This window comes from Anoplolepis gracilipes, chromosome 4, assembly GCF_047496725.1.
Source record: "Anoplolepis gracilipes chromosome 4, ASM4749672v1, whole genome shotgun sequence".
Taxonomy (NCBI): domain Eukaryota; kingdom Metazoa; phylum Arthropoda; class Insecta; order Hymenoptera; family Formicidae; genus Anoplolepis; species Anoplolepis gracilipes.
Window position 1 is genome coordinate 4,254,532 of NC_132973.1, and position 15,329 is coordinate 4,269,860.

General features: G+C 39.9%; 1 protein-coding gene across 1 annotated transcript in view; it reads left to right on the plus strand.

The window, feature by feature from the left end:
• Window positions 1-15,329, plus strand: part of Mical-like (MICAL-like protein) — a 29,854-nt gene that overhangs the window by 7,873 nt on the left and 6,652 nt on the right. The window contains 5 exon segments of the mRNA XM_072891442.1: window positions 1,494-1,647; window positions 1,649-1,759; window positions 1,762-1,784; window positions 6,740-6,918; window positions 10,619-10,707. Coding sequence (XP_072747543.1) covers window positions 1,630-1,647; window positions 1,649-1,759; window positions 1,762-1,784; window positions 6,740-6,918; window positions 10,619-10,707 — 420 coding nt within the window. The 5' untranslated portion in view covers window positions 1,494-1,629.

A 15,329-nucleotide genomic window follows, 5' to 3' on the forward strand; every position in this document is an offset into this window, starting at 1 on the left:
CATCTATTCTCTTATTCGCGAAACGTTTGTCATTTGATCGATTCGAAACCGCGAAGAGCCGATAAATATTTCATGCCGTATCTTCGATACTTTTTCTCCATCATATAATATAAATCGTCGTTCCTGAATCTTTATCGAGATATTGTGGCCGCTCGCGTATTATACCTATTCTTTCATCTATTCATCGATTCCGACTCGGTTCGAGGATTCTTCAATATGCGAATAGTGTAGAATAATAATGATACACTGAAAAAAATGATCTTGCAACTTGAACAAAAATTTTCTAGTTGTAAAAAAATTAATTGAAACAGATAAATTATTATAGCAAATACTGTGATACCGCGTATATTTATATCTGTACTATTAGTGTAATTTAGACAGAAAATTTGTCTGCGATGCCTATCTTTAAGGCCTATTGTCAAGGACGATTATATTTGTGATTAATATTTGACAATGGGATCTAAATTTTCTAGAGGTATTGCTAGAATATTGCTGCTATAAATCTATAAATTCTATACGTGACAATACAAAAAGTAGCGATAAATTTTAATTGAGACATCTAGAAATCCATCTACATTAGTAAAATATTTTTTTGAGTGTACTAGGTAGCCAAAGAGGAGATGAAGGGGAGAAAAGAGGGGTAATGAATGCAACGCGTACGCTTATCAGACAAAAAAATGAAAATGTTATAAAAGTTAAAAATTTTTATCTTAATAAAAGTTATTCAGTTCTTTCAGTACTACATTTGTAAATCTAGCACTCGAAACTTAAACGGCTTTATGTTTTCTCTTCGTATTAAGTGAAAAACATTAAAAACCGTGTAAAATTAAAAAGTTTATTTTAGAAAAATGTATGAAAAATATTTTTAAATATTTCTTTTACGTGGAATTTTGAATAAAAATACCCAGAAGATCAAGAAAGTTTGACGAAATTTTTTTTACAAGACTTGAGTGTTAGATTTCCGTTGATGTCCGCGGTTTCGCGCGTTACTCCGCTGCTGACGCAGCCTCCCGCTTTCACGTTGCGCAAAACGTCATTCTGGTCAATCGAGACGGTCAACGCGAACGGCACTCGCGATTTACGGCTTGCCCTTTCTCCCCATCCCCCTCCAATTCGAGAGCGCCGCGCTATGCGCAGCCCGTTACGACGAAACACACTCGACCATCCCGAGAGCGCCGCCGATTTGCGGTGACACTCTCCGTTTTTTTCTTTTTTTTTTTTTTTTTTTTTTTTTATTTTTATTTGGTCTGTTTTCTCTTCCTCTCTCTTTTGTGAGTTGTCGTGTGCGCGACAACCGTGACATATTTCGACTATTTTCTCGAGGGATAATACCTGAAAAATACTGCTTCTATTTAACGCGAGTGGAGCATTAGTTGTAGGTCTTGAAACTTTCTACTTAATGTATATTTAATATCATGTTGGTGATGTAATGAATAATATTACGTGTTTGCTGTAAAATTAATATGTGAAATTTTTTTCTTTCTTCTTTACAGAAGTCAAATTAATATCCACGAAGAGTAGCGTTAACGACATAAAGGATATCGACCAAGTTAAGGAAAGGTGTTTGTGGCTATTAGAGGAAATCTTGCAAAGTGTGTGAGACAGGAAAAAGAAGCCGCGAACGACGCGATGGGCGAGAGACGCGGTTGCGAAGGCCTTGGAGCTTTGGTGCCGCCGTATAACCGACGGTTATCCGGGTGTAAATGTGCAAAACATGACCACCTCCTGGAGAGACGGGCTAGCCTTCTGTGCCATGATTCACATCACTTTCGACCAGATCTCATGTAAGTCTATAGCGAGTATTTAATCGTCGTCTTTAATCTCGTAATGCGGTGAAAGATATTACGCGGATAATGATGCGAAATCTCATTTTTCCGCTGTTATTACCTTTTACCAAACGAAACGCTCATGACGGTGTAATATGTAATTGAACGCGATTCTCTCCGGGCACGATCAATTGCGACAGCCGATCGTGTGTACTTTTAAAAGTGCGACTTAATCCCCGGTTTCTGGCGCGACTCCAAATTGTTCTCATTAAAGTCGATTGTTAGCGTCATAATAACAACAGAGAACTCGAGTCCGCGAGACTCATCGTTTCGACTCGGTTATGTTTCATCTAATTACACGCGGTTAGTCTTGATTACTCGCTGAGAAAATTCGTGTGTAGGTTTTCGACGTTATTTTGCTACAGTATTAAACAAGATATATATTTAAAAAAAAAAGTCAAAATTTTATTCAGAAATCAAGATATTCAAGGATTTTAGTTTTTTTTTTTTTTTTTTTTTTAAACGCGTCAGTATTCTCGTGAAGAATTATTAAAATATCTGGGAATTTCTAAGGACCTCCCAAAGAGAGAGATGCAAAAGATCCAAAAATTCCGAGGCATCTCCGATGGATTGTCCTCTTCGTAGTAATCCCAGGATTTCGCGTCGCCGTCGCTCGGCGACGAAGGAAGGTCCTTCTAAAAATAGAAGTTCAGTGAATTGACGATCGATAAAGCAACAGCAGCCTGCACCCATCACACAGGAGGAGATGTGCGTCGGTATTTTATAGGTGATAACGGAACACAGCCGGAATTGTGTCGCGTTATGCAATATGAGACCAAGCGGCACTTGTGCCATCTTCATTTAAAGATTTTCTTCTGCGGCTATCTAAAATCGTCTCAAACTTTATTTTTCTTCAAATTACAATGTCGACAATTATAGATTTTAATCAAATTCCGTATTATTGCATAATGCGGTCCCCATACTCCTGAAATATATTATTTATGTTTTTTTTACGAAGAAAGACCCTGTCGCCAATCTCTTCATTTTTCAATAATGTTTTTAAAAATTAAAACTAGCTTTTAATATTTGAGAATTAACGAGTATACTCGTAATTTTTTACATATCCGCATACATCGTATTTTTTGGTGAATAATCGATAAACCAGGAATAAAAAGATGAACAACATTGCAGAGATTTATTTGTGTTCAATTATTCATGAAGACTAACGACATCTCCAATTTTCTTGGCAGGCGTTCAAATAAACACCCTCTGGTAGATGTAAACATCTGACAATTATTGCAATCGTGTTTGGCACGTTGATGCGAGCGGATAAACAACGCGAGAGCGGAATATATATTTCGTTGTCATAGATGCGCATTTTTAGAGAATCTTTGAAAGGAAATAGTACGTGAAAGAATCGTGTACGATTAATGTGTATATTTCAATAATCTTATGACGTAAAATGTGTCGAGGATGAACCGCGAAAGAATAATGCGGCTTGGATCGTTGCCCGTTAAATCTCATAGCGTAGATGAAAATATATTCCATTATATATAATAGAATAGGCAACGTTCTTAAGAGAAACATATACCTTTGCTCACGCAGACAAGACAGTTTTGTGTCTGTGTGTGATTCTACTTTGTTGTTTTTAAAAAAAGCTCTTTGTTCCGACTTTCTATCGGCTTTATCTTGGTCTCATTCGATTGTATCTTGATAGAATTAGAAAGGTAGAATAAATTCTTTTTTGTGGTTCGAAGCACTTTTATCTATTTCCTTGTTTATATAATTGAATAGAAAATGGTATTTTTAAAAAAAAAGTTACTTAAAAGGATATGCAAATTTGTACCTTTCGAAAAGTATCTTTTTAAGAAGATCTTTTAAAGAAAGCAATGACGTTTCTTCTCTTAAAAGAAGAGATATTCTATTATAGATATCTGAATATAAAGAAAATTTCCCTTTTCAGAATCGGCGCTTTAAGATTCAAGGTCTGACGACGAAGGGAATTCGTTTTTTATCTATAGCGAACGGAAGGATCGTAGCGAGGCTATTCTTCATTTCTTCTCTTTCTTATTGTCTCGACTAGTCCGACAAAAATCTACTCGAACGTAACGGCAGAGGCAATAAACCAGCGAGAAATTTTCTTTTACTACCTTGCGTCTTCATGGTTGAAACAAAATTTTCTCCTTTTTCATTTCTTGTCTCGTTCTCCTCCTCTCGCAAATAGCGAATCGAGTTAGTTTAACTATCGAGAGAAACATTTCACGTCCAGCAATGCCTTGGTAAGGCGTCTTGATTATTAAGATAGATTTAATCTTATTAAAGTATACAGTGTAGATGCGTACGATTGAAAATTACAGAAATCATCGGGTCAGTCGATTTGCGACCTTTGTCATCGAGTAGCCGAGCAGAAGAGCCGTAAGAGTATCCCCGGAAGAGTATCACGTGAGAATATCTCGGAGATCTCTGGGACGAGTGAAAGTGAAACCGACAGGTGTGCCTCTAATCGATTGAAGGAGGGAATTGCGCGGCAAAGGGCAGACCTTTTTGCGTCTTTAGAAATTCATGCGGGGTTATATTAATTTGACAGAAGGACACGTGTAAAAATTTATCGGTATCCACGCGGGGAAGGAGAGCTGAATGGTGGCATCATGAATTTTTGCTCGCAACACTGCCGTTCAATCGACAGAAACGTAATATTTGCACAACTGCAAATTGTCCCTCTATATATAGCTTCCATCCGGAATATCGTCAGCTCGGTCGCGTCGCCAATTCATATTCAACGTGCACGGCGTCTCATCCACGTTATAGATCCCCATCGCGATTCATAAGACACGCAAGAGGTTTCTTCTCTCGCGAGATGATGTACAGCGATTAGCCACGTCGGATGGCACGGATGAAATATCGCCAATAAGCCGAAAGACAGACGTAGTCAAACTCGCGTAGTTTTTTTGCGTCTACGATAGCGAGAGGAGAGAGAAAGAGAGAGAGAGAGAGAGAGAGAGAGAAGGGAAGGGAAGGGAAGGGAAGGGAAGGGAAGAGGGAATAAAAGCGGTGGGTTAGGTGGGTGTGGCACCTCGGTCTCTCCGCTGAAACTCTGACTCATCGTGACCTCGTCCCCGGGACGACCCTCCATAGTCTATCAGATCCGAAATTTATCGCGCGAGCGTTATCGCGATTATTAGAAAGGAAAGAAATATTGGCGAGAGAAGAAACGATTTACTTTTTTCGTACGTCAACAGCCGAAGATAATCCCCATGAACTCTGAAATATCGTTCCGAATTTCGCGCTGCTTCGATTCCTTCGACAATCGTCTTTACGCTTTACGCGAGAATACGAGAATTTTCCTAGATGTGTACCTCAGGGCGAGGGATGAGGAACGTGTTGATTTCACGCTCCACATAAACCGCAACAAGGGGATTTAACATTCGCGCGAGTTGTTATCGCGCTATCAATCGAGTAGTCGAACAGGTGCTCGTCTTTCGACCTAGAATTTCAAGTATTACCTCAACCGCCGAGGCAATATGCACCGATGCGACTTATGCATATCGATTCGCCTAAAAGTAGAGCACTCGTAGTAGGCAGTCCCGAAAAAGTGCGCGCATGTATTATGTGTAGGTAGCGATAGCACGCTATAAAGAAGAGTGTTTAATAGATTATAATTAATGTATAGAATAATTGATTGTAAAAAATTGGTAAAAAAAATTCTTTATAAAAGCGAAATATTATATTCTCGGATTTTAACCTCTCTAGCTATTAAAGAGCTACTTTGACGCTACGCTCTTTCGACGATGCTTAATCTCTCTTTTCAGGATACTTGATCCTAAATCACCTTCTTCTTTGAGTCTGTCTGAATAGCATCCCTGGGATGCTGAGAAAATTTTGTCGGCAATATCGTGATTTCATCTCGACAAGTCAGCGCTTATTTATACTAGTGTTATCAACTTATTTTTCCAGTAATCATGAAATGTAGCGAAAAATTTATACGAAGAAAAATAATGTGTGAAAAGTTTAATTTTTTTTTTCTACCCAATCAAAATTTCATCGCGTTTCTATGTCTTCGTAAATAATGTATGTTTCAATGAATCGTCTATCTGGACGAGACAGAGGTCGTTTGACCCAATGTACGAGGTAAATTATACATTTGCGGGACATTTTCAGTTATGCGGAAATTCAACCGCGCTGCGAAGACGCAATCCGATAAAGTTCGCCTACATATTTCCGGTATATTCCGTTGTACAGCATATAATGACACGCTACACCGATTTCAATACGAGCGACAAATAACATCGACGATCGCAGGCAATCGTATTTAAATACATCGTATTTTGATTTCTCACCATTTCAGCCCGCTCTTGCGTCACAACTTTTCAATTCATTTTTCAAACTAAAATAACTAAAATAACGAGCGATATTTTATTGCATATTTTAGATTATTCATAAGTTGTAAGCGAGTTACAAACAGAAGTATTTTTATAAAGTAAAGAGAGACTAATTTTTTCTTATTTTAAATATTTCCCATTGCATTCTTTTTAACATTCAGCGTCACATCCGCTCGCCAATCTTGTCTTTATTTAAGCGAGATATAATTGTGGCGAATTTTTCACAATCGCGCATATACCTTTAATACTCAACCCGGTCGTTTGCGAGTTACATATTCAGCGGTTAGCATTGTGCCGGTTATTTATACTTGCTTTAATGAAAAAAGCGATTCTCGCCACACGCGCCCACGAGAAGCCGACAGTGTGATTAATTCAAGGAATCCTTTTTACACATTCGACGTTTCATCGAGAGTGGCCTTCGAAGCGAATAAATATGGACGTAGCGGGGTGGATACATGGAAAAGTAACGAATAGCGAGAAGATTGATATACTGCTTAGTAAAGGATAAAAAAAAGACAGATGGATAACGGCAGTCTTAAGTAGTCTTATTCCATTTTTTTTTTTTTTTTTTTTTTTTTTTTTTTTTTGTTACAGTGACTTCAATGGCCTGAACAAGGACGATGTGTACAGAAACAACGAGCTGGCTTTTAGAACGGCCGAGCAGCATCTCGGGATTCCTGCTCTTTTAGATGCCGAGGATATGGCGTCTTGCACAGTTCCCGATCGATTGTCGATTCTCACCTACCTCTCGCAATTTTACCAAACTTTTGGAGGTGAGTTTTTTTTTTCTTTGCACACAATCAGCCTGAAAGCGCGTCGACAAGAGTTCGGGGAGAAAAGTAATGTTTTCTTTGAGCGTCGTTTGCTTAGATATCTTGTCGCGCGAAGAATAAATCCAGACGCGTTGAAAGATTTATTTCATTCTTCGTTTCATCCACTCTTGTCTCTCCGCTATATTAAATCCTCCTGAAACTGGGAATAATGCAAACAACGCGCGTTCCTCGTACATCGTATCCATTAGTGAGTTGCATTCGGCAGCCTTATATTTTTTCTAGATCTGACCCAAATAGGTCCATTGTGAGCAGTCTTGGAGAATGACGATTCCGGTGTCAGTTTTTGTTTCCAATATATTTATCGATCGCTCGCTCGCTCGCTCGCTCGGATACAGTCTCAAGGGAAAGTACGGCAGAATCTTTGTTAAAGATTTTTTTCCTAAAAAAAGCATATAATTTTAAATATTGCAGTATTTCTTTTATCATTCAATGCGAATTTTGTAGAAAAGTAATTTTCGACAAAAAGTCACTTTACATAATTCAGTTTAGTACGGTACAGAAAATTGATTTCCATGTGACTTTGATCGAAATGGGAACGATTGAGAGTAAAATCTCGGTTTACATATATGATTATGTATATATAAGCTTTTTCTGTTAAACGAGCTTTGCAATTCACGCCGTATCTCTCTCTCTCTCTCTCTCTCTCTCTCTCTCTCTCTCTCTCTCTCTCTCTCTCTCTCTCTCTCTCTCTCCTCAATATATGACATCACGTTACAAGAGAACGTTTTGGAGAAGTGCGAAAAAAAGAAATGATTTATCAGCATACACATCACCCTCGATTTCAGGTAGAAATCAGGCGAGTTGGATTGACAAGCGAATGACATTTCGAAATGTCGCAACACGTTAACATCTCGCGCACTCGATGCCCGTTACTAAATAGGCCGAATAGGTGATGCCGATCAGGAGACGGGCACGTGTCAGCGATTGGTGGTTTCCTAGCTTTCTCCCCGACGTATCTGTCTATCTCTTTCCCTCGCAATTGTCCCTTCGATTAATATCTCGCGAGTGACGTTTGTCGCGGAAGTTGCGCGCTATACAAAAGCACAAGGTCGCTTGTCTGTCAATCGACAAGGTGAATTTCCACGCGCGTGGTACAGATTGTCCCAACGATCTTTAACTTTAGATTCCCGAACGAATTTAAAATAAACTTTTCTTTCTTCGGTACACTTTTGTACATATTTTCAAAGTTTCTCCGTTCTGTCTAAATATATATTCGCGAGATGACCCAGTTCTCCTTGGCACGACCGAATATATACGCGACGCGACGTAGGTAGCGCCTTAGAAAAAGCACGAGGAAACTTGTGTGCTACGGCATTCTATTTAACTCCGTGTTTTTATCCGCCTAGTCGGCAAGCCACTGATTATCAGGAACGCAATTACCGCCTGTCCGACCGCGAGGTTGGCTTTGAAAATTTGAGTAGCCACTTGTTGAGCCGGCGCGGCGCGTCGCAAGATTTGCATTCTTTTCCCGCGGCTTTTCCGCCGTTCCCATCTCGCGATCGGAAAATAGCTACCTCTAGCGACGGCATCGACCCTTTGCGTTATCGTTTGCAACCACTTGTTGAACGAATATTATTACGCGCCGTTGTCGTTTGTTGCGAAATTTTCCATCCGGCGAACGAATCAAACGCGGCGTCAAATCCATCTCGCGGATCCAGAAACGCGACAAAAGGAAGGATTTAATTTCTTCTCAACGCGTATTTAAATGTCATTAATCTCTGCCATAATTATCGGGTAAAGCAAATTTTTCTTCTTTTCGTTCCGTGCAAATTGATAATTCGGTTAAAGTTTTTTTTTTTTTTTTTTTTTTCTCTAGAGCGAATTTAACGCGCGGTTTAATCTTCTCTCGGAGTTTGCGATAAAAAGAATGTTGAAACTCTTGACCGGCTAAACTTCAATAATAAAATTCAAGTAGTATTTTACACATTACACTCTTCCTTTTCCTCGTCTTTTCTGCGTCGAGAAAGATTGTGGCGTGAATTATTCGATTTCTAGCTCCCGGCTTCGCGCTCTCGCTTTGAAATCCAGCGGCGTTTCGTTACGCAAAGCGTCGATTTGATAACGCGCGAATCTTTTTTTCCCTCTCTTTCAATCGCGTGCTGCAGTTACGAAATGGGAAGCGCAACCGCATCATTTGCCAAAGATATATAATTTGAGCTCGTCGTATACTAGATATATACGAGATACACTGAGAGAAAAGTTATAGTAAATAATAACCAAAAAAAAGTTTTATTCACAGATTGCAGTTTTTCATTAGAAGAATTTAGATAATTTTGTTAAGATGACAAAATGTGATATTTATGTGATTTTTTGTTCTGGTAACAAAATATTTTGTTTTTAACTAGACAGAATGTTTGTACAGCATATAAAACAATTTTGTATTAGTAAATGAATTATTATATGATTAAATCAAAGAATTAAAATTGATGTGATAACCAACGGTTTAATTGATCACATAGCAACAAATAGTTTTGGCGTCTGTAAGCAAATTTTGGTTACTGATACAAAACGTTTCTCTAAGTGTATATGTCGCTGGTAAGGTGAAGCCGCAATCTATTAAAACTTGCACCCGCGCCTTCTCGGCTTCTATAATCTTATAGAATTCTCCGTAGATTAACCGTCCCGTTAACCTTTGAACGACGGTTAATCTCGATCGTGGGGCACGAGACCCTTTCCTCGATTGCACCGTAAATGCCCGCACGGCTGCAAATTAACGCGGTTCGTGAGGACCTATCCCGTTTCTCAAATCACTACCTGCAACGAGGAAATTGCCACATTGCTCGCGGTAGTCGACGTCCTGTCCGCTTTTATAGCTACATTAGACCGCGCCACTCGAGATAGAGTCGACGCGATCGTCTCCGGACTCCCGACCAACGATAGCGTCGTGGACTCTTGTCCCGCATTAGTAGAAGAAGAAGAAGTAGCGGAAGGTGGAGGTACATTTAGCGTACGGGAGGGTGCCGTCGACCGTATGTGTCTGTGCATTTTACACAGGACAGATATCCATCCTTAACGGTGTATCGCGCGCTAATGGGGAAGAGGATAAATGCACACTTCCTCGAGAAGCCTACGAGATGAGTTATGTTATTCCTCATTTCTTCTCCTATACGTATATATATATATATATGCGGAGAGACGCTACAAGCGTGAAAAAATGTCATGATGAATTTATCCTACACCTTGGATCACGTAGATTGATCGCGACGCACGATACATAAGTAAGCAATTTTATGCGAATGAGTTGGACAACTTTTCTTCGTACTTTTCTGCCTTGCAAAAGAGTCAATATTATTGTTCAAACAGAAACGTATTTCCGTTTCCATTCCGCTTGGACTAATACCGGGCCGCAATAGCGGTACCTTCAGCTTCTCGCGCATAAATATTCATGCCACGAAGAAAAGTTCCATAAACCACATCAGAGTATTTCATCGATATGTAACTACAACGAGTAACAGGAAATTGCTTCCGCTTTCAATTTCTCGTTAAAAGAAGGCAAAGACGTTGTTTTAATAAATATATCTTCCGGTAAAACTTTATTTTTCTCATTGAAAACATGGTTCCTTCAGAGAAACGAAAAAGGAAAATGAATGAATAAGCAATTGATGAATATATATTACGAATATATTGTGTTTTGTCGCAGGATCCTCCCCCAGTCGTTTGGCAACGAACAGAACGACCGAGACTGCCGACGAGAGGATCGCCCCTGTTCCAGAATCTCCTAAACAAAAGGTACGCCATATAATATGATCAATCGATTGACCGGAGGCAGATACGCTTCTCGTAACTTTCTTTTGCCAGCTCCCTTTTTCCCCTTTTTTTTTTCTTTTTTTTTCTCTTTTTTTTTTACCATAAAAGTACCATACAATTTTGTACGCGGTAGTTTTCATAAATCGCAGACTTGAAAATTCCCTCAAGCTTTCCCAGAAGCGGAGGATCATCATCTTGTAACGCGTTGAGTCACGCTCTAAAATTCATTTATTCATGTTTGTACAAAATACGAGGGATATATTCGTGCGAATCGCTTTATCTCGTTGTTGCACTTTTCATTTCCTATCACAAATAACATTTTCGACATCGAACGTGTTAATCGATCTTGCATCTTTTTTCCCTCTTTCTCTTTCTCTCTTTTTTTTTTTTTTTTTTTGTCTAATCACCACCGCGAGACCACTTTGTCATTCATTTTCAGACTTGTGTTCGCAAAAAGATCGCTGTTTAAGCAGTCTAAAAGACTCGGGGATACATGGATCTTTTCTCACATTGAACAGCAACTAGGAGAATAATCTCGAAGAGAGTCGCTCGTTCGTGCGCAATTTACCTTGACATCGGTGTAATCCCGCGTTGCAACAACAAATGTCGTCATTGCGTTTGCGTAATCACGCAAACGCGCGCATTATCGATATACAGGCGTCGTTCCCTTTTTCTCATCTTTTTTTTTTAACATTCGCCCTTTTTCCATTATCTCTAGCTTGGCGACCGGTCGAAGATGAGTGCGTAGGCGAGACGAGATAGACCTGACGCTCGTACGCATGATAGTCACACGCATACACATACATACACACGCACACGTGTGCGCGCGCGCATTCCATACGATCGATTATATTTTTGTGTCATCTCTACACATTTCTATATTTACATGGAATCAATCAATTTTATGTGCGTTCGATAAAATTAATAACAATAAATGGACGTGGTGTTACGCAATGTGAGACCAAATGTGACGTTTGCCTTAAACGAACATACGTACGTTGTACTTTCCGTAGCTTGTGTGTGCTTTTTGCGAATGATTAATTACGAAACATTATCATTGATGTTTGAAGATGTCACTCTTACAACATGTGATCTCGTCCTCGTGCAAGGTGAAGGTTTGTCAGGTTTATTCGTCGCGGTTAGTTGTAGGGATGAAAATTTTACACTCTCGTTTGATAAAATTTATATCGCGGATCGTTACGGTCTCGCGGAATCTTCCGTGTTTCGTAGAAAACGATGTGGAGAAACACCCGCCACGAAGGTCACAAAACGAACCCCCCGAGAAAATGCGCGGTTGGCGTGCACGCGGTTGGCGTGAACGCGGTTATCCGTCCCGACGATTTTGTGGCTGACAATGACCGCTTCTGTCAGTCACACGTGTCGCCTTCGTAATCCCCGAACGCTTCCTCGTTCCATTTACCGGTACTCATCCGTTATTGTTACGGTCTCTCCTAATCAGGTTTACTCTGAAAAAAAGATAGATAAATTAGAAAATTCTTATCTCTTGGAATTTTATCTTTTTGATAATTTTGCACTTCTCTTGAGAGCAGTCAACAAGCTTCGAATAAGTTGTGAATTATGTGTTTAAAATATATTAGAAATATATATTTGTCTCTGTTTATATAGTCAATGTCTTATATATCTGTTTCTGTGAAATTAAAGATGCAGTACATATTTATTATTGTAATTTTTAATGAGAAAGAAATAAAGTTACGAAAGTGAAAAGTTTATTTTACGAAAACTTTAATTTTTTTTTCAATACATTTGCAAATCTAGCACTTGAAATGGTTTTGTGTTTTTCTTTTAAGCGAAAATAATTAGAAAAATAGAATACAATAGAAAATTTTATTTTAGAAAATTGCATAAAAAAAAAATCTTTAAAATAATTTCTTTACTTGGAATTTTGAATAAAAGTATCTGAAAAATGAGAAAATTTTCAAGAAATATTTTTACAAGATTTGTGAGTAAACATCCTGTTAATAAGTGACCGGGAGAACATTTGTATTCCGATGGCAGCGTGTCATGAGAGAGAAGGAGAGAGAGAGAGAGAGAGAGAGAGAGAGAAGCAATGCGCGTCGAAAAATTCGAGCCGAGCGAGTTGCGGTAAAAAACAAAACTATAAGAAAACGTTCGGCCAATTTTCTTTACGACGTTAAAGAAGTTTCGACAACATACTTATCCATTCGCTCCCGGAACCTGAATACCTTCAACACTCGCCAGCGTCTGGCGGAATAGTCGCGCACGTCGCGAACACAAAGTTAACACGTTGCTCCGAAACTAGTTTGCTCGCGAATTTCTTCAAGATCCCGTAGATAGCTTTCGTCGCTCTTCTTCAGCCACATTATTTTCAAGCGACTCGCGAGAACGATCGTCCCCCCATCCCCCAGGTCTCTCTCGACAGGAATCCACCGATGGAACCTGAAAGTGTATGGTATTATTACTCGAAGCAGAAGTCACGCGCAAACCTCGGTTAGATATTATTCTGTTATAAAGTTGTGACAATCCCGCGACGGATAAGACCAGCAAAGTTTTCCACGTCGACGCGTATTATTACGACGTTCTGCTAGTAGGTTGAGATATCGTACGCATATCGTTATACGGCACTAATTATTCTTATCGCGGACTCGGCTCGTTATCGAAGCTCGATCCAAACACGCCACAATTTTTTCTCCTCGAAAACTCGTTTCCCCGGTTTTCTGCGTTCTTATTGTTAGTCACAGGCCTGATTTTTACCGCAAAATTGACGAAAGGTCAAATCGTCGAGATACGTCGCTCAGCAACGTCGGTAATAACTCGTTTTACGAGTCGAAGAGGAACGAGAACGGATATACGGACGCTCGTCCCGTTCGCGCGTGGGTCGAGTTTTCTTCATTATGGTTCGCATAATCGTCCGGTCGTAGTTAAAGCCGCCACGCGTGAGTCACGCGGCGAACCTACACACTCGTAGACTTATACAACGGCGGACGTCCATTTTGGTTGGCGTTGGATCAACGAAAGGTCGAGTTCTCTATAATAGCCGCATCGGTGAATTTTGACCCAAAGTCAGGTAAAACAAAACAAAAAAAAAAGAAAAAGAAAAAGAAGGAATTAAAACGAATGCACTCAACGTAAATATAATCCATAGACAATTCCCACGTCGAGTCATATCCCGGATAAATTGCCGGAAATCCTCGCGCTGAAACGCGTATTGTCAATCTCTCCCCCTTCCCCTCTCATCGTATCTTTTTGTTCTCCAGGAGGAAAGCTTGGACTTAATGGGGCAATATAAACCTGAAATATTCTGCTAGAAGGTAATTTCGCTTTGTCGTTATTGTTTTGCTTGCTTGTGGTTATTGGGTAAGCTGCATGCTCGCATGTTTCAAACACGCTGTCCGCTGTACGCATAACCTTTCGATAACACGCGTGTGTGAGTCGATACAAAAAAAAAAAAAAAAAAAAAAAAAAAAAGACTAGAGATTATATTTAACGTTTTCCCGTTAACAACAGTGTAAAAGTAGAACTAGCGCGCTCTGCGGTTGTGATTTTTCACAAGAAGGAAAAAAAAAAAGAGTAAGTTTGCGACGCTAACCCGGACATTGAGACTCGTTTCTTGCACGTGATGGCCGAGGAATGTCTTGTTACTTGTTACTCGTAGAAATTGTTACATTTCCTCATGTCATGCTGGCTAACGACACCGTCACATCGTTATATTCACCGTTCATTTTACGTATTTTTTTTTTTTTTTTTTATTTTTTTTTTATTTCTTTTTACGATAATACGGCACGAATCTTCGTCGTGCTCAGTTGTTGGATTTATATTCGCGATCAAAGAATAATTCTACGTCGCGGCTGATATTTTTTCCGGGTAGATGGTGAACGTTAAAGAATTTACGACGAGCTGCGGAAATCGCGGCGAATGCGACGCGAAAATTCCGTCGCGGCCGGACACTATATATCGAAATAGACGACTCGTCTCGATTGTGTCCCAACGTGAAATACTCTTGTACGTCGGCATATCGCTATATATACCCGGCTGAAAGAATCGATCCGGGACACGATCGATCAATCCTCCTGTCTCGCACTCTTCCAGACGACACGTCGCCCGTCGCCCGTCGGTCTCGCCTCGCTTCGCTTCGCGCCGTACCTTCGATAGAGGTAGTTGATCGAGCTTGACCAATAAACTCCGTCACCCGGAAGTGGCCGTCCGGGAACGTCCGTCACTTCTTCGGCATTTTTCGAAACCGAGCAAGAAAAAGACAGAGAGAGAGAGAGAGAGAGAGAGAGAGAGAGAGAGAGAGAGAGAGAGAGAGAGAGAGAGAGAGAGAGAGAGAGAGAGAGAGAGAGAGAGAGAGAAGAGAAACTTGCATTTCTCGTTACTTTCGTTCGTTTAAAGCGAGAGCTTGGAACGATTACATTTGCTTCATTGAATTTATATTAAAGTTTATATATAGTATTTACATTATATATATATGTATATAAAGTCCGGTCGAGGAAAGTAATAATTAATCATGTGCGGAGAGACTCGGCGGAGCGCGACGTTCTATTTATATGTCATTGCCACTCGTTGCGTGTACTCGACGCACGCACGCACGTACGCACGCACGCACGCGCTCGCTCACTCACGCA